The sequence below is a fragment of the Sycon ciliatum genome, chromosome 2, assembly GCF_964019385.1.
Source record: "Sycon ciliatum chromosome 2, ocSycCili1.1, whole genome shotgun sequence".
NCBI classification, from domain to species: Eukaryota; Metazoa; Porifera; class Calcarea; order Leucosolenida; family Sycettidae; genus Sycon; species Sycon ciliatum.
In genome coordinates this window covers 4151032-4175082 of record NC_088644.1, presented here as the reverse complement: position 1 = coordinate 4175082, position 24051 = coordinate 4151032, and the positions used below count along the sequence as shown (strand labels likewise).

Here is a 24051-nt window from a genome sequence, read left to right as displayed (position 1 = left end):
CTGGTCTATCTGGTCTATCTGGTCTATCTGGTCTATCTGGTCTATCTGGTCTATCTGGTCTATCTGGTCTTCTGGTCTATCTGGTCCTATCTGGTCTATCTGGTCTATCTGGTCTATCTGGTCTATCTGGTCTATCTGGTCTATCTGGTCTATCTGGTCTATCTGGTCTATCTGGTCTATCTGGTCTATCTGGTCTATCTGGTCTATCTGGTCTATCTGGTCTATCTGGTCTATCTGGTCTATCTGGTCTATCTGGTCTATCTGGTCTATCTGGTCTATCTGGTCTATCTGGTCTATCTGGTCTATCTGGTCTATCTGGTCTATCTGGTCTATCTGGTCTATCTGGTCTATCTGGTCTATCTGGTCTATCTGGTCTATCTGGTCTATCTGGTCTATCTGGTCTATCTGGTCTATCTGGTCTATCTGGTCTATCTGGTCTATCTGGTCTATCTGGTCTATCTGGTCTATCTGGTCTATCTGGTCTATCTGGTCTATCTGGTCTATCTGGTCTATCTGGTCTATCTGGTCTATCTGGTCTATCTGGTCTATCTGGTCTATCTGGTCTATCTGGTCTATCTGGTCTATCTGGTCTATCTGGTCTATCTGGTCCTATCGCCTATCTGGTCTATCTGGTCTATCTGGGGTTCTATCTGGTCTATCTGGCCTATCTGGTCTATCTGGTCTATCTGGTCTATCTGGTCTATCTGGTCTATCTGGTCTATCTGGTCTATCTGGTCTATCTGGTCTATCTGGTCTATCTGGTCTATCTGGTCTATCTGGTCTATCTGGTCTATCTGGTCTATCTGGTCTATCTGGTCTATCTGGTCTATCTGGTCTATCTGGTCTATCTGGTCTATCTGGTCTATCTGGTCTATCTGGTCTATCTGGTCTATCTGGTCTATCTGGTCTATCTGGTCTATCTGGTCTATCTGGTCTATCTGGTCTATCTGGTCTATCTGGTCTATCTGGTCTATCTGGTCTATCTGGTCTATCTGGTCTATCTGGTCTATCTGGTCTATCTGGTCTATCTGGTCTATCTGGTCTATCTGGTCTATCTGGTCTATCTGGTCTATCTGGTCTATCTGGTCTATCTGGTCTATCTGGTCTATCTGGTCTATCTGGTCTATCTGGTCTATCTGGTCTATCTGGTCTATCTGGTCTATCTGGTCTATCTGGTCTATCTGGTCTATCTGGTCTATCTGGTCTATCTGGTCTATCTGGTCTATCTGGTCTATCTGGTCTATCTGGTCTATCTGGTCTATCTGGTCTATCTGGTCTATCTGGTCTATCTGGTCTATCTGGTCTATCTGGTCTATCTGGTCTATCTGGTCTATCTGGTCTATCTGGTCTATCTGGTCTATCTGGTCTATCTGGTCTATCTGGTCTATCTGGTCTATCTGGTCTATCTGGTCTATCTGGTCTATCTGGTCTATCTGGTCTATCTGGTCTATCTGGTCTATCTGGTCTATCTGGTCTATCTGGTCTATCTGGTCTATCTGGTCTATCTGGTCTATCTGGTCTATCTGGTCTATCTGGTCTATCTGGTCTATCTGGTCTATCTGGTCTATCTGGTCTATCTGGTCTATCTGGTCTATCTGGTCTATCTGGTCTATCTGGTCCTATCTGGTCTATCTGGTCTATCTGGTCTATCTGGTCTATCTGGTCTATCTGGTCTAGGTCTGGTCTATCTGGTCTATCTGGTCTATCTGGTCTATCTGGTCTATCTGGTCTATCTGGTCTATCTGGTCTATCTGGTCTATCTGGTCTATCTGGTCTATCTGGTCTATCTGGTCTATCTGGTCTATCTGGTCTATCTGGTCTAGTGATCTGGTCTATCTGGCCTATCTGGTCTATCTGGTCTATCTGGTCTATCTGGTCTATCTGGTCTATCTGGTCTATCTGGTCTATCTGGTCTATCTGGTCTATCTGGTCTATCTGGTCTATCTGGTCTATCTGGTCTATCTGGTCTATCTGGTCTATCTGGTCTATCTGGTCTATCTGGTCTATCTGGTCTATCTGGTCTATCTGGTCTATCTGGTCTATCTGGTCTATCTGGTCTATCTGGTCTATCTGGTCTATCTGGTCTATCTGGTCTATCTGGTCTATCTGGTCTATCTGGTCTATCTGGTCTATCTGGTCTATCTGGTCTATCTGGTCTATCTGGTCTATCTGGTCTATCTGGTCTATCTGGCCTATCTGGCCTATCTGGTCTATCTGGTCTATCTGGTCTATCTGGTCTATCTGGTCTATCTGGTCTATCTGGTCTATCTGGTCTATCTGGTCTATCTGGTCTATCTGGTCTATCTGGTCTATCTGGTCTATCTGGTCTATCTGGCCTATCTGGTCTATCTGGTCTATCTGGTCTATCTGGTCTATCTGGTCTATCTGGTTCAGACTCCACAAAGACGAATATCCTGGGAATCGGAGTGACGAGCTCCACGCCATCTCAAGAACAGTGGATTATCTTGAAGGTGATGCCGGGTAGTAACCAATCGCCACTGTCAGCTCTGGAGAGCGTTACGGAAACCCTGCTCAAAGCCAGGGCGGACTGCAGTGGGAGCAATTCGGTGAGTTTCCTTTGTCCTTTGTCTACACCTGATTTCAGCCGTTGCCTTACGACTCAAGCCATGAAATAGGGTCTTTACAAGATAAAATGCAACATTCTGATCGCCAGGACTGGATTTGACTGACGCAGAGTACAGACATGGACACTAAACTGCGATCTGCTTCATACCCGTGTGCGTCACATGGCGAATTATGGAAGACATGCTGTGCTATGGTTGACAAAATCAGTTGTCATAATTCTCAGAGTACACATAGAAGACAAGATACCACTGGCTCTGGGTATGATGCAACTCATGCTCATGGAGATCTTAGGGCGACTCTCCGGGTGCCGGTATAATGCTCACTTTGCTTACCCTCTTCAGGTTCAGTATCCCACAGAGTGTGACTATGAAATGCATGGTGTCAAACGTGCCATACATTGTACAAATTTTGATGAAAAGTGATGCACAGCATTTTATACTGTCTTGGATACTACTGTAAGTCGGGTGATTTCGAATTTATCTAATCTTAGCAAGCTTTAGTGACGGGAGTGTTTTTACTGGACTGTAGCCTCGCCAGAGAATTCTATTCCGGAGTTCAGCAATGATGCCCTACGGCTTCCCTCTGATTTACGGCTCCGGTTGCTGGATTTTGTCACTTCAAAATTGTCCTGGCTTGGAAATCGCTCGGGGTCCCCCAGAAAAATTACCCACAGTATAACGCTGCAGATACGGTACCTGCCATAGGGATTGGGGTGGATGTGTGCCTGTGAACAAATCAAGGCTTTTTAGAATCAGTGTCCATGTCATTAAGGTAAATTCATATCTCTGAAGAGGTTGTCATGAATGTCACCACATCATGAAGACTACTTACGATGTCCAACGACGACTCTGATTACCCAGCTGATGGCACGCGTACATTGTGAATCCGAGTATTCCCAATGTCGCCTCCATCTCATCATATAATTATACTCTCCTGCATGTTTGTCTCTGCTGCTCATCACAAACTACTTGAATCTGAACTTGTTTTCTTCTTCTCTGAATGCACTCGTTGCTAGCTGCCGAGATTTGTTTTCTTGTAGTTGCATCATTGCATTCCGCATGATCCGCGCTTGCATGATGCACGCACGCACACACACACATACGGTTGTGGTTGGCAAGTTTTGATTATGGTTGAAGGTGAAGTTTTTAGAAAGGAAACTGTGGTATGAGAATGAGTCTGATGAGTCTGTCTTCCCCTACCGTTCTCGACATGGTGCTGTGACCAGGATTTGGAACCAACGCGTCCAACAACTTTCGTTTTTTTACGATGGACGGAGAGGTTGAACAGACAACAACGAACGATGGAGAGGAGTCCTTGGATCAGACGACTGAGAAGCAAAGCACATCTCACGTCCTGGACCAAGTGGTTTACAACGACCTAGTCAAGAAGCGAGGCAGGGCCAAGGGAAGGGTGACGCGAGTAAGGAGGAGGATCGAACATGAACTCCGTAAAACGGAGGAGAAATTCGTTAGTCTGTTGTCACTTCAGAGTGATGTTGAGAAAATCCTACCCTTGATTGACACAGTGAACGACCTGTCCGAGCAGATTGGTACCCTGCTGGAGAACTGCGAGGCAGACGAGCGTGTGGAAGACGCACTAATTGATTTGGAAGCCTGGGATGATGGCTTTGACCACGAATGCACAAGTGTGTCGGACGCACGTGCACTACTCGACTATAGAGGGGTAGGGACACATTCACCAGTGGTGACGGAGCTTGCTGCAGAGGCAGCAACACCCCAGAAGGCCACCCGGCACGATACAACACAGGAGGTAGTGGTCGTGGACAGTGATGGGACGGACAGGCCCACGGGCGAACTGCTGGAATCAAAGGAATTGCCAGCAACAGGCACGGGCGACACGGAATCTGCTGCAGGCAGACTGGACAGCCCTAGCACGGGTGTGGAGGCAAGGCGTAGCACAATGTCCACAGGCACGGACATCAGTGCTACTACTCAGAACCCTGTGGCTCAGGCTCAGCATACGGATACAACACAGGCCCAGCCAACTGTCCCGACACCAACCAATTCCCCGGACATGATACAGGCCATGGCATTAGCGGCAGCCCACGCTGCAACCGCGGCAGCTGGCCTCAGTACTGCCCCACAGCCATCACGCCTCAACGTCCAGCTGCCAAAGCTGACTCTACCGTCCTTTTCTGGCAAGGTGATTGAGTGGCCAGAGTTTTGGGAGCGATTCCAGTCTTCCATCGACAACCAGCCCATTGCGGATGTCAGCAAGTTCTCATACCTGAAATCTTGCCTTTCCGGCGATGCGGCGAAGGCCATAGCGGGCATCTCATTGACAAGTGAAAACTATACCACCGTCAAGGATCTGTTGAAGACGAAGTATGGTTCAGCGGAGATCATCATTGCATCCCTGTACAGCCGTTTGGAAGCACTACCGGCACCACCCAACAGGCCCATGGAGATCCATCGAAGTTTCGAAACTGTGGAGTGTCTCCTTCGACAGCTGGAAACACAGGGAGAGAAGTTGGCAGATCAACGTCTCCTGTGCCAAAAGCTGTGGGGCAAGGTTCCACTCGAGGTTGCCACCAAGTTTGAGGAGTGGCGTGGTATCAGCAACGCCGGCCAGCCCTGGAAACTAACCACTCTACGAGAGTATATGGCCAAGTACACAACTCTACAAGAGCAACTCCGCCAGCGGACTGGCCAAGGCCCTCCGAACAAACCTGACGCTGTTGGAGTGCAGCCAAAGCAACTCTTTAGCACAGCGGATGCACTGGCAGCTCACCCTGATACCCAAGGACGACCACAACGTTCCCGTCGTGGTTGCATATTCTGCGATGGCCAACATATGGACAACGATTGCTCACGCTACACATCTTCTGCTGCCAGGAAACAACGATTAATGGAGCTACGTCGTTGCTTTATTTGCTTGGGTTCCGGTCACCGCAGCCAGGAATGTTACCGACGGCAAACACAGACCTGCCGGATGTGCAAGCGCCCAAGTCACCATCACCATACCATCTGCTCGCAGAGTCGCCAGCCATCTGGTGTAGGTTCGCATTCCACCCGACGAGCTGACGGTTCATCTTCCACGGCAGCGGTGGCAGCTTCTGACACTACAACCGCTACGTGCACACCCACTCAGGTTCCAGGTCAGGCAGTTGCTTCGGACCAGACAGTTGCTTCGGACCAGACAGTTGCTTCGGACCAGTCATCGTGTCTCCTGCAAGCAACAGGATCAACTGTCACACTCCAAACCGCCACAACGAATGTGCAAGGCAACAATGGTACAATCACCACCGCTCGCGTTCTTCTTGATTCAGGCAGCCATCGCACGTACTTCACGGAGGCTTTGGCAAGGCAGCTCTCCCTGCGCCATACTCGCCATGAATGGCTGTCCGTGTCAACCTTTGGTGCCACCAAACACCACACAGCACAGGTACCGATCTCCGACCTGTTCATTCATCTCAAGGATGGTACAACGAAGGCCATCGAAGGCAGCGTCTTACCGCACATCACAAACCCGGTTCTCCGTCCTGCGGTTGCACACCCCGACATCACGACCTTGCAGCAACTGCAACACGACAACCAGTTAGCTGATGCGATTAACGCCGAAGATGAACGGCTAAAGATCGACATACTCATTGGGTCTGATTATCTGTGGGACTTCGTGCAGGGCCATGTGCAACCTCTACCATCAGGCCTCAACCTTCTGCCAACCTCCCTCGGCTACGTGGTCACCGGCAAGACGGACACCTCTCCCACCACTGCCCTACCGGCAACCACTCTGATCGCAGCCGCAGCCGACGTTTCACACGAGGAGGTTCTGCCTCTTAAGCAGTCCATTCCGGATTTGTGGAGCCTCGAAACGCTTGGGATAGAGCACCCGTCTCCCGTGAAAGACGATGACGTAGCCTTGCAACATTTCCACTCAACAGTGGAGTGCACCGATAATCGCTACATCGTTCGCTGGCCATGGAACGGCCAGCAGCAGTTTCTCCCGGACAACTACGGATTGACGTTGGGCCGGTTCCGGACTCTATCGCGGCGGCTAAGCACCGACTCGTCACTACTTGAGCAGTATGACAAGGTGATCCAGCAGCAAGCCGACATGGGCATCATTGAGCAGATGACACCGGATTCTGTCACTGGTCCGCAACTCCATTATCTACCCCACCAGCCAGTTCTAACTCCAACGAAGACGACGACCAAGTTGCGTGTCGTTTATGATGCCTCGGCCAAGGCACGGCGTCACAACAAGAGCTTGAACAACTGTCTGCTACGTGGACCCGTGTTGCTCCCCAACCTTGCCGGAGTTCTTATGCGACTCCGCATCACACCCATTCTGCTGGTAGCCGATATCGAGAAGGCATTCTTGCAACTTGACATCTGGCCGCCAGACCGGGACGTGACACGCTTCCTATGGTATCGCGATCCAACTAATCCCACAGCAACTCCGGACAACATCGCGGTCTATCGGTTTCGGAGAGTACCGTTCGGCATCGTGAGCAGTCCATTTCTGCTAGCGGCAACAATCCAACACCATCTAGCAAATGATGAAGATGCGGATGTCGGTCGCTTAGTGTCCCGCAATACCTACGTGGATAACGTATTCATCGGTGTCGACACCCCGGAAGAAGGGTACGATATGTGCAACCGAACTACATCCGTATTCTCTCGCTCGTCCATGCGGCTACGTGAGTGGGCATCTAACAACAGCCACGCTACGACAGCTATGGATGCCAAGGAAAGGGCACAGGGCGACAGTGTCAACGTTCTTGGAATCACGTGGCACACCAAGGATGACAGTCTACAGCTCGCTTGTCCTCGAACCCAACCCAGCACCGACCCGGTTTGGACTAAGCGCGCTGTCCTGAAGTATGCTGCATCATTGTACGATCCATTGGGACTGGTTGCTCCGGTCACATTTCGTATCAAGGTCTTCTTACGCTCTCTGTGGCAAGCTGGTATGGACTGGGACACTGTCTTGACTGGACACCTACTGGACACCTGGCTGACCCTCCATGCAGCCTCGAGCGAGGTCAGCTCGTTATCGTTCCCCAGGCAAATCAACCCAATTGCTAATGGAACCGATGCTACCTACCAGCTACACGTCTTCACCGATGCGTCACAACTGGGCTTTGCAACTGTGGTCTACCTCCGCACAACCATAGCCATGATGACAACCTGTGAGCTCCTCTTCGGCAAGACACGTCTTGCACCGCTGAAGTCCAAGGACGGCAAGCCTAACGGTCTTACCCTGCCACGGCTGGAACTACTTGGCGTGACGATTGGTTCACGGGCAGCCCGATTCTGCAAAGATGAACTCGATCTCCCACTTACCAGCATCACCCTATGGACGGACGCGCGTTGTGTTCTGCATTGGATCAAATCATCCAAGCCACTGTCCGTATTCGTGGCCAACCGTGTGTCAGAGATTCGTACTTGCGGCGAGTTCTTGTCCTTCCGCCATGTTCCTGGAGAGTGCAACCCTGCTGATGTCGCTAGCCGAGGCGGTTTGGTGGCCGATCTTCAGGAGTCATGGTGGCACGGTCCGGACTGGTTACGTACCACATCAGATCACTGGCCAGACGAGGACCTCACACTCTCAGCTGACGAATCCGACCTAGCCAGCAAGGAGGAGCAAGCACCAACGCTTCATACCGCAAGCCTGGTGACTGGTGGCAGCGATCGTGCTACTGACCAACCTAGTCCACACACCATTCCATCTGGTCTCGGCAGCGTGCTTACGAGAGCAAGCAGTTTGAGGAAGGTCCTGAGAATCACTGCTCTGTGCATGAAGTTCCTGAAGAAACTGCGTCCCAACTCACCACGTCTCTCTCAGATCAGCAACAGCTACGGCATCGTGTCACAAGACATACAGGCTGCGCGAGATTGGTGGACTCGAATGGTACAACGCGAGGCCTTCCCTGACATCTTCAAAGCTATCAAGACCAATGCCAAGCACAGTTCAGTTGCTAACCTTGGTGTTGTGATCGACGACAACGGCATACTGCGATGCGCCGGAAGACTGAGCAACGCTGAACTACCAACTGACCAGAAACTACCGAAGCTGCTACCAACGTATCACGCGTTCACGAAGCATGTCATCAGCGAAGTCCATGGACGGCTTCTGCATGCAGGTGTTCGACACACCCTGGCCCAGACAAGGCAAGAGTTCTGGATCATACGTGGCCGTGCTATCGTTCGCCGTATCCTGGATCAGTGCTCGGTTTGCCGAAGACACGAAGGGCGTCCGTTCAAGTTGCCGTCCATGCCCCCATGGCCCAAGGAACGGATTACCAGAGCACTTCCATTCACGTACGTTGGTCTTGACTACCTCGGACCGCTATTGATCCGCACCGGCACGGAGAAAGGCAAGGTATGGATCAACCTAGTAACCTGCCTAACCACACGAGCTGTACACCTGGACATAGTCTCTGGCCTATCTGCAGCAGCCTTCTTGAACAGCATGAGACGGTTCGCAGCGAGACGAGGCAAGCCAAAGTCTATTGTGTGTGACAACGCACCCCAGTTCAAGTTGGTACGCTCTGTCCTAGACAATCATCTGAAGCTGATTCTTGCCAACCCAGACCTGCTATCGTATCTCTCAACGGAGAATATCGAATGGAGCTTCACAACAGAGTTTGCGCCATGGAAGGGCGGTGTGTACGAGAGGCTGGTGAGCATTGTCAAGAGAGCCTTGAGGAAGAGTCTTGGAAGGTGCCTCCTGACTCTAGACCAGCTCGCAACCCTGACAGCCGAAGTGGAAGGCATGATCAATACGAGGCCGCTCACATATGTTGACGACGACGATGTGTCCTCATTCTCACCCCTGACACCGTCACATTTCCTCTGTGGAGGAAGAACGGCAACCGGTTTTCAGACGGACAGCGACGAGGAGGACGGTCCGGAGACACCAGCAGCCAAGGTCACGAGGATGTGGAAACGGCAACAGATACAACTGGATGTAGCATGGAAGGTGTGGGAAGATGAATACCTCCCTGCTCTGCGCGAAGCATCAATGAGTCAACACCGACAGTCACAGAGTAGCATCTCTCGGACACCAACAGTCGGAGAAGTGGTCGTAATCCAAGAGACCGGCCAGCCACGTGGAAGTTGGAGACTCGGCAGAGTGGTAGAAATCTTACCTGGAGTCGATGGCCAAGTCAGAGCTGTCAAGCTGAAGACGGCTAAATCGAAGGCAGTGTTGTCGAGACCGATCAGCAAGCTCTATCCGCTCGAGCTGCACGTTGTGGATGACGTCGGAGCAGTGGAGGCTGGTGATATGGAACACCGCCCGGCACCGGCGACGGCTATGGAACAGGCAATGGCGGACGAAGCTGCTCCAACCATGTTCCAGCCTAGGCGGGCAAATCGCAAAGCAGCAGAGAAGGCCCGTGAGCGTATCGCAGAGTGGGTAAGATAACTTTCGTTGTCGGGAATGTCATGAATGTCACCACATCATGAAGACTACTTACGATGTCCAACGACGACTCTGATTACCCAGCTGATGGCACGCGTACATTGTGAATCCGAGTATTCCCAATGTCGCCTCCATCTCATCATATAATTATACTCTCCTGCATGTTTGTCTCTGCTGCTCATCACAAACTACTTGAATCTGAACTTGTTTTCTTCTTCTCTGAATGCACTCGTTGCTAGCTGCCGAGATTTGTTTTCTTGTAGTTGCATCATTGCATTCCGCATGATCCGCGCTTGCATGATGCACGCACGCACACACACACATACGGTTGTGGTTGGCAAGTTTTGATTATGGTTGAAGGTGAAGTTTTTAGAAAGGAAACTGTGGTATGAGAATGAGTCTGATGAGTCTGTCTTCCCCTACCGTTCTCGACAGAGGTAGGAACATGTCACTCGACTCTAATTCTTCTGCTTCTCTGTGTGCAGAGCAATTTCCTGCAAGTGGTGAGCACGGAGCTCCTGCCTTTCTCTTACGATGTCAACATGACAGACTCCTTCTCTACGCCGAACAAGAGCCTTACTAAGGCCATCAAGTAAGTCATGCCAGTTGATTTCAGTTCACCTCAAGTCACATTGCATGATCCTGGATGGGAAGTGTTAGGACGATATACACTGATCGCAATGGTACATATCACGTGTGTTTTACAGTTCCATCTGTTGTTATTCTCTATGTTCAGCTTGGGGTTGTGTCCTGTCAAACTGTGATCTTTTTTCCATTCGTGCTTTGGTGCAGGGGTGCCAGGCACAAAGCAAGGAAGGTGACTCGTGTTTTCTCGCACCAGGTACACCGCTTGGAAGGCCTGACGCCACGTCGTACAGGGTAAGCCAATACACACCGTCGCGATGTCTGTGCATCCAAGGTGGGAGGGGGGAGGGGACCTCACACGTGGGCTGGAGCGATATTTGACATTAGAAAAGAGCAGGCTGTGTTCAAGAGATAAGGCTATGCAATCTGCTGGGATGACAGCTACACCTTAGCTCAGTGGTCTGAGCATCGCTGGCCGCAAGCGAAGGTCCCTGGTTCGATTCCTGGTGGTGACAGTCAATTTTTCATCATATTTTTTCCTTTTTCCATTCCCTCGACTTTAAGGAACAATTGTGAATTGGTCATGGAAACAGTTAGTGGACGAGGTGGTGTGTCGGAGAGGGAAGACTTGGTAAAGTGTGTCTCCTTTTTCCTTGGAGACCTGTCAGGCACAGTGGTATGTTTGCATGTAACAGTTATGTATGCCTGGAGTGTAAGTGTTTGGGTGTGCATGTGACTCTGTGGTGCATGTGCATGTGCTGTGGATGTGAGTGTATGGGTGTGTATGGGTGTGCATGCGAATGTATGGGTATGCATGCGAATGTATGGGTATGCATGTGAATGCATGGGTTTGCATGTGGATATGGGGATGCCGCGGTGACTGTGTGCGTGTGAATGTCAATGTGAATGCATGGGCATGCATGTGGATGCACATGTGACTGCATGTGTGTGTGTATGTGGACTGTATGGGTATTTGATTGTGTGTGTACATGTATGCGACTGTGTCCATGTTACTGTGTGTATGTGCAGGTTACGGAGGTCCTATGCACCGCCATCCAATCTGCCCTCTCGTCGGCACATGGTTGTGGATTCAGTCAGTTTCGTCACCGACTCACCTGTGAGCTTATTGGTTTAATGTCAATTGTATGAATGAATTGCACCGTGTGTGTGAGAGAGGGAGAGAGAGAGGCGGGGGGGGGGGGGGTGAGAGAGAGAGAGAGAGAGAGAGAGAGAGAGAGAGAGAGAGAGAGAGAGAGAGAGAGAGAGAGAGGGGGGGAGAGAGAGAGAGAGAGAGAGAGAGAGAGAGAGAGAGAGAGAGAGAGAGAGAGAGAGAGAGAGAGAGAGAGAGGGGAGAGAGAGAGAGAGAGAGAGAGAGAGAGAGAGAGGGGGGGGGAGAGAGAGAGGAGAGAGAGGAGAGAGAGAGAGGGACAGGGACAGAGAGAAAAAGAGACAGAGAGAGACAGATAGTACATGTGCGTATATGTGCATGCCTTAATTCTCCTTCTCTTTCTTTCATTCACCTAGCTAGTTACCAACACTGGAAGTATGCGCTGTTGTGTGGTTGGATGAATACCAAAAGTAGGAATTTGCTTGGCGGAAAACGCCGTATAGTGCTGGTCAGTTCTCAAGCCTTGAAAACTGTTGAATGGTACAATCCCAGCACAAGTTGCTATACTGTTGTAGTATCACTATCATCACCCCTGCTGTTGGGTACCTAAGGTCGAACTAAGCTGTGCGTGTGTGTGTTGGGGGGGGGGTGAGTGTGTGTGTGTTCGATCGAGAGAGGGAGAGAGAGAGAGAGAGAGAGAGAGAGAGAGAGAGAGAGAGAGAGAGAGAGAGAGAGAGAGAGAGAGAGAGAGAGAGAGAGAGAAAGAAAGAGAGAGAGAGAGAGAGAGAGGAGAGAGAGAGATGGGCTTTGGGAGAGGTGTGACAAACCACTGGCAAAGAATATAATTGTGTTGCTCTCTTAACCCAACAGCAACTGGCACCGTCTGCATCAATGACTTCCATAAACTCACCAGGCATCACCAAAAGCAGACTCTCCGTGGCATACTCTCTACCAGAGGAGGCCGAAGAGAGCTGCGACCAGCCATGCATATCTTCGAGGGCAACAGCAGAGGACAAACATGACAAGTCAGACTGCCATAGCTGCTGCTCAGGTGTGTCGATATCACCAGCAAAGCGAAAGAACCACGCCGAGACCTGTGATGAAGATGATGACCCGCTTCAGCCCGGACAGAGTGGTTCTCTTAGCAAGCGCAAGAAGGAAAACGGCGGCTCAATGTCAACCTCATCATCCGTTGAGGAGTTCCAGAACCTGCCACTGACGTTTATTTGAAACTTGAAGGAGTACACGTGCGTCAACGTGTGGTGTTTGTACTCAAGCGAACAATTGCACTCTCTATATTCTACGCTGCGATAGCCTTAACCAGCCAAGACTTTCCGTAATTCGAACGTCATTATTTGCAGGATTCTGATGTACACTGTTAAATTGAGACTTAACCCTACGTTTAACCGAGCTGCATACTGCATACAAATTTTCTCTTTGATTTCCTTGACTACGTAGATACTGGTATCAAACGTCCGGAGAACTTCCGGAATTAGTAGGACGCTGTGGCGAAGCTTGAATATTATCCGCGTTTTGTTTTAGTGCTTTCTGTTTAGCCAGAATGGCAGTGTTATTGACAATGGAACCTTGCGAGTTTAGAATTTGTACATGTATTTCATGAGATCAGCAGTCAATTGGGACAAACCTGTACTGACTGGTCGAACCATGAGCTGAAATCCACAGGATATCCAGTCCAACCACACCTTTTGCGTGTACGACTTGTATGTCACTGTGTGTGGGGGGAGGGAGGGGGACATCATGAGAATAGGTGACATCAAGCTGAGGGGTTCCAGATTGTGCTGACATTTGGATCCACCACTTGCTTTAGAAGGTCCTGCACAACCACTATGACAGTAACTATGGCAACACAGAAATGCATTTTAAAGGCATTAAAAGTAAAATATGAGATAGGAAATCCGATGCATCCCTTGGAATATCTAGTGCAGCAGGTTGGTACAAAAGTGGGTGGAGAGGTGACACAGCTACAATTTGGCTCATACATGTACTAGTAGTGAAATAATTTTTCAAATTCAAGGTGACGAGTGGTGCTGGAACATCTGGCAAAACGCAATCGCTGAGCTGCAGAGTACAATCTGGCAATTAGTTCAACACTCACCATTAGGCATTACCTTTGTCAGCTGGCGCCCGGCTGGTGTACGGCTGGCGATACCTGGTATAGTGGGAAGCTACGCCAGACTTGGCTTGATTGCGACATACAGCACCTGCTGGACTAAGCAGGCAATTGTCTTCTTGGACGCAGCTGTCAGCATCGGCTTGTGGTTGCCTGTAGACTGAATATGGAGATCCAGTTGACTGCGGCACCTGTATTCATGGTGGACCATGTCGATGGAGGTGAACATGCACTTAGCGAAGTGGCCATAAATACAAGCCTGTCCACACACACTCTGAGCTGCAAAGTTACAGTCTGGAAAAGAGCTTCCCTTCTCTCAACATCACCATCAGCTTGTGTCTGGCGCTTGGTCGATAGCTGGCGATATCTGTTCTTTGCTGATAGAAGATGGCACAGCAGCTGTGGCTTGGCTCGGTTGCAAGGGGACGCACGTTCATTTCTGCTGAACTCATCAGGCAGTCTTCGATTCTTGGACATCCGTCTGGAGCTTGACTTGGGAGAATGCATTTAAAACTCCATTGCAGCTGCTCTTATTGTGGAGCAAGGGTGGTAAAGACACACCTGGTTTAATGGCGGTAAATACACACCTACCCACACACACTCCACTCTAACCTGAGGAGTTAAAAACTGGCACAGGGCTCTCTTCTCACCGCCCGATGATCAATTTGCGCCCACCGTCACTTGAGTCAATGCATGGCTGGTGATACCTGGTTTAGTTGCCCGGTATATTACGGTTCGCACTTTGTTCATAAACTGATAAAGCATGACAAAGCCAGGACTTCGCTCTTTGCGCTAAGCCTGCTACATGTATCACCATCCATGTATTGATTAGGCACCCGGCCAGGTGTAAACTGATGGTGGCGGTGAGAGAAGGGTAGCTTTTGCAAGATCGAGTGCAACTTTTATCTTCAATAGATTTGCACTTGCAGCTTGAGAGTCTAAAATGTGTGAGCAGGAGTGGATTTACCACCATGGAGGTGAGAGAACGAAAGCTCTTTGCTGGATTGCAACTTTGCACTCGCAGCTCAGTTCAGAGCGTTATGTGTGAGCAGAGTGCATCAAGTATTCAACTTCATTTCTCCAGTTGTGTGTTTAGTAGACGCTTTATCACCATTATTCTATCTCAACATTAAAAAAAATAAAAAACAGGAGCAAGATGCTTGGCCCTACATTCATAATCTGCTTCTATTCACAATATCAAATCAATCAAGAAATTGCGTTGGTCACCATCAGAAAAAGTAAATATTGATATTAAAACGTAGGAAACTATCGCACTGATGCGAATTTACTGTTACACTTGTTTCAGTACAGAATGGGTAGAGATCGGCTCACTGGAATAAAACAAAGGCAGGCAGGCCCCTGGCTATTATAAGGTGAACATGTACAGTGGCACTGCACTGATCATGCCAGCACAGGACAGCACTGAATGTATGTACATGATTGCACTGCAGATATACCACTGGCATAGTTGATGAAGCAGGGCGAACCCTGGGACCAATCCTACTAGTACTGCGCTACATAGAGCGTATTATACATATACACTGATCCATGCACATGAACATGCATGAACCGATCAGTGTATGAGCTTTTGTTTAAAGAGTCCATCAGCCTGCCGATGCCGTGCTGCCGCCAATTTCACAGTTGTCCAGCACTGACCCAATGAGAACACAACTCTTCAGATGTAACATTGGAATTTGGAACACGCAAACACATGCGCACCCTGAAGCAGCGCTCATTTCGCACTGTCCGCCTTCAGCTCGTCTCGAACTTCCATCAGTGCTTTACCCAGCAAGTTCTGTCCTCGCCAATTTCGACCAGCCATGGCGTCCTTCACACTAACTCCGATTCCCCATATGCAGTCAGAAGGCGACGCTTCAGCCAAAGTGCTATTGGCTGTATCCATGAGGACCCGTTTGATGGCAGGATTCTGTTGCACCTTGAGACGAGTGCCCTGCAGCACAACGTCGTATTTGTGTTCGTCCCATTTGGCTTGATCCCACGGCGACACCCGCCTACCCAGCGCCTTGCAATCACGAGGCGCCTTGGCTGCCATGATCAGATCCAGTTGTTTCTCATCACCCATGAGCATAGCCTTGTTCGCCATCATCCATTGCTCTGCCCAGACGTAACGCCGGCCCTCGTGCTCAAACGGAGCTGCGTAGAACTGACTGAACTGTCCGTACGGTCGGTCTCGGGCATGGCCATAGAAATATATTGCCTTGCCTCCATCTCTACCACGGACACCAGCACTGGCAGCAGCAGCTACAGCCATTGCTTTTCTCAGTTCTCTTCAGCTGCAAAGCGAGCTCACTGATCAGTGATCACCAATAAACTAATTATTTTTATTTTATAGCTGCTTCATACTGTCCTTGCTTTGCTGACAGCAGCAAACTGCTGCAGCTAGCTCAGTCCTCAGCTCGCAACAAACAAAGCAACGAGTCTGTCACTGGTGTCAGAATGACACCATACCGGTAATTAGCAATAATTATTATTTCAACGAAACATGCAATCAAATTTTTTTTAAATCATGACACAACATGACAAAGCGAAAGTGCCATAAGTGGACTGCATACAGCGCGCGCGCCCGCCGTCTTGGCCGACATGTCGACCAATGCCGACAGGCGACACCGAACCCAGAGTCGTGGTGTGTACAAAATTTATGGACTCAACAAGTCAGTACGTCCGGCTAGTATGCAAGCCATGGAGTATGATACCGGTATTGGGCGCGGTACCGGTGTAGTATCCCTGCTTTACAGTTTACACATGACTAGTAGTAGATCTACATGTATTTTGCATGACTCTTATTGTTTAGAAGCATACAGTACTTCCGACATTTACGATTGTTCTTCCATGATCCTTGCATGGCGCCACTACACACTGGAGAGTAGCTAGACCAACACTAATTATCAGTAGTCTTCATTGTTTCCAAATACAATACTTGTGCCGCTATGTTTCATTTGCAAGAGGTCCTTGTGCAGTTGTATGGACTTATCTTCACTGCGATATCAGTTTCATGCTCCAATGCTTCCTTTGTAGCACTGAGGCGCGCTGCGATAATCAATGGCATTTCCAGATTGCTTGCTACACTATCACATACATTCTTTAGCTGTTTTGCTGCCTGCTGCTTGTTTCCCGCAATAGACACCAGCTGAAGCTTCCTAGCTGGCCCCCTTGCCAACGGCCTTGTTAGATTCTGTATAAGTTCTCTAGTTTGCATCTCATACGGAAGAGTAGAGATCAGAGAGAGAGCAAGTTCACTTTCACTTTGATAATTATAAGATAACCTCCAGGCCGTGCCGGTGTAAGTTCTGATACGTTAGTTGACTGACTGTGGGTAGTAGCAAGAGTACATAACCGGGGTTATGTACTCTTGGGTTATGTACTCTTGGTAGTACGAGTACATGTAGCCTCCTAGCCTTAGATCACGCACGTTACACCGGTATATCATGTATACCGGTAATAAATACCAAGAGTTCATAACCCCCAAGTAAAGAGAGAGAAAAGAGTGGCATGAACTCTTGGTAATACGGTGAACATGTAGTGTAGATCTCACATCAGTAATAAGAGACAAGGAAGAAATGGTGAGTTTGGAAAGAATCCAGAACTCACTACAATGTAGTAAGAGAAAATGAACAAAAAGGGGAAGAAAGGAAGCAAAATATGCGAAAGCGAAGTGTAGATGAACGTTCAAGATCCATTCCCAGCGCCCACTATAGAAAGCGGAGATCTACACTCCAGTACAGTACTGTACTTGCAAGTATAATTTTCTACATAACGACGGATTTGCCCCTTCTGTTCATGTCTTGCCTCGCTCTACTAAGGGGCGGCTCTAGTAATGGTTCATGAATCCGCCCAGTCCACATTCCTTCTCCGTTTCTCTCCGTTTTCTTTCCTTTCAGTTGCATCTTCCTTTCTGCTCTGTTTTACTTTCTCTTTTATATTATTATAACATCTCAAGACTCGGTGGAAACACCGGCCAATGAGAGTGGGTGATTGCCAACCACGGCGATAAATAAAAATAAGGGGAGGGAAAAAGAAAGAGTAGCAAAATGAACAGCAACAACAACTCTTTTCGTTCGTCCCTCTTGATATTTGTACTTTGTACTGTTGAGGCAACGAACTGAAATAATAGAAACCAAACCTATCCAAACATGTCATGTCAGTGTTATCAGGCAAGAGTTTTGCCTCCATCTTGCCGCTGGCTTTTCCTATGCCCGGCCATAGCCCTGGGAGAATCGAGAGGCGTTGCGAGTCTCTGGATTGTGCGGTAGCAGTTAGCGTGTCCTTTGGCCATACTGATTACTGTGACGAAAGAGCAAGTACACTGCACTGCAGCAGGCTCTCCATACACTTTTGTTGACAAAGACCTTGGCCGGATGCAGTATAGCAATGGTTGTGGTTTCGATGAAGAGATTCCACCTGGCAAATCTCATTAGAATGACGTGGATCTAAAATTGCGATTGACGTTCCGCTGTAGCTGTATGCAGCACATGTACCGGTAATTCCCTAAACTGATCAGGTCACACATTATTGTATTACGCCCGACCACTGGTGCTCACCCACCGGCCTTCACACAAGATGGACTCACTCATGACTCCTCATGTCATGTTCAGCCTGCTTCCCGCCAGAATCAAGATACTACAAAAAAAGTAGTATTCGAGTGGTTCAGATTTCTCTTCCCTATACTCTTTGGCTGTCTTCAGATAGTGAACCCCACTATGGCCCCCTCTCCCACCCCTGCCACCGCGGGGGCCCTCCGCAATATTCCATCCACGTGACACCAGTGCATTGCATGTACTGTATAATGCCCAAGTGCAAGTAAGACTAAGAGCTACATGTGCACTACAGAACCTTTCCATCCATTCCTTGACTGTGTGGATGGTGAAATGCAAAGACTAGTATTAAAGTGTGCTAGTGAAACTAGAACATACATGTACATGACACATTGTACAGTCATAGTCATTTGTACTGTAGTGTGTCTGTCATGTACATGTACTAGTGCTTGCTTCTACTAAGCTTGAATCGAATTAGGTGAACCTACTCGGTATCCTGACAAATATGGCTTGGCTATTCGATTCTTGCCGGTCTCTTCAGCCAATCGGCAATCCCACTGGGGGGTGGTTTACTGCTGAATGGGTGGATGTGTAACTTTGGACAGACAGCACATGTACTGTCAATAGTCTAAATATGACCAGGAATCAGGGAATCAGGCCGTCCTCCACTGTCCGGTGAGAACTATTTTCAGTACTGCATGTGCTGTACCGGTATTCGAAGTATTGCCTCACATAGGGCAAGGGGGTCTGATTGCATGACGGCAGCAGATCCACACTGCACTCCGATCCGACCGGTCGACCAGAATGCGCTTGAACAGTGCACGAGATTGCAGCATGGCAGCACTTGCACACGTGACCACAAAGTGTAATGGAATTATCTTCGTAACAAAGACAATACTGTGCCACATCGTAGTTTTTGTGGTGATGCTGACGAAGTGACGATGCAGGTTCGATTCAGTGAGCCTGATATACTGAGGCTAATATGCAAAGATCAGGATGCCAATGATGGATACCACTATCGTCCTCTCATGTACATGTGGTGTATGTACAAATGTACATGTCATTGTGTAGTCTGCTTCTGCTAATGCGTGTGATAGAGCTAAAGACTCAGTAAAGAGTGACTCTTGAAAGCAAGAGAATATTATCAATATTGCACTCATCCACAGTCTAGTCAGTTGTGTATATTGGTTTTCAATTTAGGTCCGATTCGTTCATCACCCTGGGCCTGGACGGTTATGGCAAACCATCTAATCTGGCTGCGTAACAGTATTATGACGATGTGTATCTTATGGCAATGTCATGTAGTCTACTATCATTACGTCATTAGTCTATGTGATGTCATTACGTCATTAGTCTATGTGATGCTATCATCAAGAGGATGCATCAGTGTATAAGCTCCCGGGAGCTTGTTTACTCTTGGAAAACATTAGAAATGCAATCTGCATGTACACAGGATTGATAGGCAGCGTTAACAACACCAGTATTGTGAATCCTTTAAAATATCACAAAAAAACAAACAGTGGCACATCATGATTTTGGAAGACGACAGATGTACCTTGGACAAATGTAGCATGATGTATTAAACTGGTTGACAATGCGACATACTGCCATTGCCAATGGGTTGTGTTGCATGGCTTAGCAGTGACCCCAGACCACAGAGCACAAGGCTATTCCCCCAGCCAGACCATGGATTAGAAAAAAAACATCCTCAAGAATGAGGAATGAGGTCGAGGGCTTGAAATCAATGATTTACCCCGTTCGAATGTTCGGAATGGTCAGCTAAAACCCTACCGATGGCCATAGTAACGTGATAGGCATGAGTATAATAAGCCCCCAGGGTTTTACTCTTCTGTATAGGTCTATCCTCAGGCTGCATGGACACTGTATGAAGCTTCAAGGTATGGCATTCAAGATCACGTGGTACATGTACAGTTTACTACACACAGCATACAGTAGGAAGGGAGGAGTGTTTTTTTTTATAAAGTAGTTGCAACTCCGAGTTTTCAGGTAACTGGTGTTCTGGAAGTGTGTGTGTGTGGGGGGGGGGGGGGGGGGGCGAACAGTACAGTATGTTTATGTTATAAATAGACGACTAATAGACGACGTGTGATCAATGCATGCATTCGGCTTGTATCCTTGCTTGGTATGATGGGTATCCACCTGTCCTTTCAGCTACACTGCACGAGTTCAGCTACACTGCACGAGTCGTATCTGTATGTACATGTACAATGTACATGTACGTGTCAGTGTCTGCATGCACATGATCGTGCAGCATAAACAACTGACGTAATTTGCATTACAACTGCGCGGTGCCAGTGGCGTCCTCGTCAATACCCTGCCTTTTGTTCTCCTCCTCGAATCAAATCCTGCACCGGTGTCTTCAGGCGACGAGGAATAATATTATCTGCTTGCTTCACCGAGACAACAACAAGGTCGTCATCTGCACCAAACCATGTAACAGCTACAGATAGTACAGTGCAAGTGATGGAGAAAGCAGATAATACGTAAACATAGCAATGACTGTATCCCACAGAGAACAGAACACGGTACCGGTAGTCAGTAGTCACACGCTGCTCCGGCTTCCCGCTGTGTTATCATGTCTTCCACTTGCCTTGGTTCTGTCTTCCCGTTCCGTTCTGCGCTGGACTGTGCACTTCAGCATATTTAAAAGTAAAAAAATAAAAAAGTCACTCTGACTGCAATGATCAGGAATGACCGTTCTATTCCCCCTCCGGATAAACTATTCGAGTTACATACTCATAGTCCAATGTGAATACGTTATCCTACCCTCGGGCTACAATTGTACCAATACTTGAAATTGATCCTTTCGAGGACGACCCAAGCCACTTCCAACATACACACACATCCGATGGACAGAGAGCATTGAACAAAGCTTATACTAGTTATAGTGATATTAACAAAGCTTATAGTTATACATGTACAAGCGTGCCTTTCTGGATCGGGAGCGACGTTCAATGCATCCTGAACACGAGGGTGGTCCAGTCCAGGGTGGACGATGTGCCTGTTGACTGAGTGTTGTATTGCTGTCTGGGCAAAGTAACGTTAAGTTGCCATTCACTGCGTCTTGAACATGTCACCTCACCCAGTCAGAGGCGTGCATGCAGTGGACAATACAAGCATTGATTTAAGAATATTCTGCGTGCATTCTGGCACCACACGATCAGTGATAAAGCAAGGTTGAAGTTGCATAAATGCGATCATCCCCGGCTGACTCAGTGAGTAAGGCTATAGCCACTGAATTGAAGCTAGTGATTTGCTTGCGAACTTGACCAAAAACGTATCATCAGACGCTCAAGGTTGGGCAATTGAAAAACACTTTCCCATGACTTTCGGATAGTCATGGGAAAGTGTTTTTCAATGTGAAAAGTTTCCACATGAGCACCGCCACACCTTGAATCATGGACTCCCTCGACGAACGAAGACAAGTGTTCATCGGCTCCAACTCCACATCCGGAACGTCTTTCACCTACTTGCTACAAACTCTCGTGTGCTTTTGCATGGCTGACTGGGCTTCCTCGAAGGCTGCTACTGTTGATTGTGTATGTACATTGATATACTTGTAAACATGTACTCGCATTCTGTATTGAAATACATACACTAAAAATAGGAAGATGTGGGGCACTCTGATCAGCTTCATGGGGGCACCCACCCCTTACATCATGCATGGATGCACTGCATCATGCATACACCTTCGCTTTGTTGTCTTCCCACACTTGTTGTCGTAACGAGTCTGAGCATGGACAACCTTAACACGCAATGCAAAGTTTAAATGGCGAACAGAACTTGAGGATTCAAGGGACGCGGATTGCGGGGAGAATTGGCGCCAGCGGTCACCACAATTGGATATCTCGCAGCAGAATCACCCTCTAGTCTAAACGTCTTTTAAAGTAGGTGATGAGGATCTACTGATAGTGATAGTACTGATAGTACTGAGTTTACGATCATTACTTGCAATAATACAAGCTCTTGCGATAGGCACATGTTTATAGTATAGTTGGAGAACCATGTCACATTGTATCACCATCAATACAAGAGTACTCTTGCGATCATCTACTAGGGCCTAGGGGCCTAGTTAGAGTCGCACATAGGGTCTCATGCTGGTCACGAGGTGCTGTTCAACTTCATACGCTGTATTATTGTTCCCCACCCATACTGCAGTACTGGGAGTGGACAGCTCTCATCGAGGTGCGGCATTTCACCACTCCCATTCCCAAGTCCGGTTCGTTCTAGATCATACCTACGGAGAAATCTGAGGCGGAAGCCTTCCACGTCGCGGCCTCCTGTCCAGTACAGACCCGACACGTGATGTGAATGGTAAGATACGTGATTCCATGGTGTACGATTAGAAGTCAACGTGTCGTGTTGGTCGAGTTCCGCTGACAGTGCCAATATCGGTGACCACATGTGTGTGATAAAAATGTCATTCAATTTTGGGAACTCTCCACAAGGTCTTAAACGAAATCTGTCACAGAGTACTGGGCTTAATAGTTGGCACATAAATACAATAACCGCTCTCAAAGACACATCTATCCCCTCAGGCTGTGGCAGGATCAACACGCAACGATCCTGCGGTCTTACTCGAATTTTAAAAGTAACTTTGATCGCCAGCACGAAGAGCATTGCAGGCAGAGATCGACAGAGACGGGCAGAAAGAGGCATGCGTGGCAACAGCGCAAGTGGTGTACAAAACTGCACTGATCTACCGGTATGTCGTAATAACAAAAGATGATCAAAAACAAACTAATCATTTAAAAAACAACGTGATTGTGCATGAAACTATATCCACATGCGCACACATGCGGGACCAATACAAGACTTGTCGCGCGAAAACAAACTCTTCTTCGGTATGAAGGGCAATCCAACATTTACGTGGCGCCTAAGCAATTTGAGATTGATTCGGGAAAGTAGATGCAAGTGCTTGGAAGAGGAATACTTGTTCAGCAAACAGGCCCTTAAACGTTCAATACTACTAACAAGCATACAGCTGTGCTTGAAGGAAGAGAGCTGGAGGCAATGGTCCGGCACTAGGGTGACCCATACTGTTATAGAGGCACATACTGACTGAGTGTACGTCGGTAACACTGCAGGATTATGCAAATCATGCATTGTCTAATTGCTACAAGCTGGGAGCTGGGCGAGAGGGCTGTGAGTGATGGCCCTCAGATAGGTCCTATTTTCTCAATGCAGCTTATAAAGCTTAGTGACATGGCACTCAGCAGAGGTCCTCAACAGCACCTGGAGGACACAAGTGCCTTCAAGTAGGTAAGTAGAAGAGGCAACAGAGTCGGAGAGCAGGAGAAGACAACAGGCTGTCTAGTGCACGCGGCTACTAGTATTGCTCACTCTCTCTTGCTCTCTCTTACTCTCTCCATCCCCAGAAGTGGAACTGGCGCTGTGCCTGGGTTTTCACCAGCCACTAACCTATTTAGAATAACACACGGGCTAATCAGAAGCCTGAAGATGTGCTGTGCAGAATACTAAGTAAGGTTTTGCATTTGGGACTGTAACGGAAGTGCAACTAAAACACAATCACTAAATTATGGTTAGTTAGGTGCACAGCAATAACAATCTTCTAAAACCCAACCAGTAGCAACATCCAAGAAGGTAAGCAAAACAATGGTGTGTACTGTGTAGTCAATTTACGCAGTACTAGCATCTCAGTGTGTGCTGCATCC

The 24051-nt window shown here is 48.3% G+C and overlaps 2 protein-coding genes across 2 annotated transcripts in view; one reads left to right on the top strand and one right to left on the bottom strand.

Annotated features, from left to right (window-relative positions):
* LOC135808319 (protein ECT2-like) overlaps positions 1 to 13373 on the top strand; it is a gene marked incomplete in the record, with an annotated part of 19628 nt that extends 6255 nt beyond the window's left edge. Inside the window, 5 exon segments of the mRNA XM_065321489.1 lie at positions 2395 to 2567; positions 10464 to 10570; positions 10771 to 10857; positions 11593 to 11680; positions 12542 to 13373. Of these exon segments, the coding sequence (XP_065177561.1) occupies positions 2395 to 2567; positions 10464 to 10570; positions 10771 to 10857; positions 11593 to 11680; positions 12542 to 12901 (815 nt within the window).
* Positions 13374 to 14860: 1487 nt separating this feature from the next.
* Positions 14861 to 16272, bottom strand: LOC135808320 (N-glycosidase Npun_R5314-like). The gene has a single exon (XM_065321490.1). It carries the CDS (start codon positions 16072 to 16074, stop codon positions 15535 to 15537), a length of 540 nt encoding a protein of 179 aa, XP_065177562.1. The 5' UTR covers positions 16075 to 16272; the 3' UTR covers positions 14861 to 15534.
* Between the last annotated feature and the right edge of the window lie 7779 nt (positions 16273 to 24051).

Excerpts from the sequence above, each read along its gene's own strand:
- LOC135808320 (XM_065321490.1), bottom strand. The coding sequence starts at position 16,074 with ATGGCTGTAGCTGCTGCTGCCAGTGCTGGTGTCCGTGGTAGAGATGGA.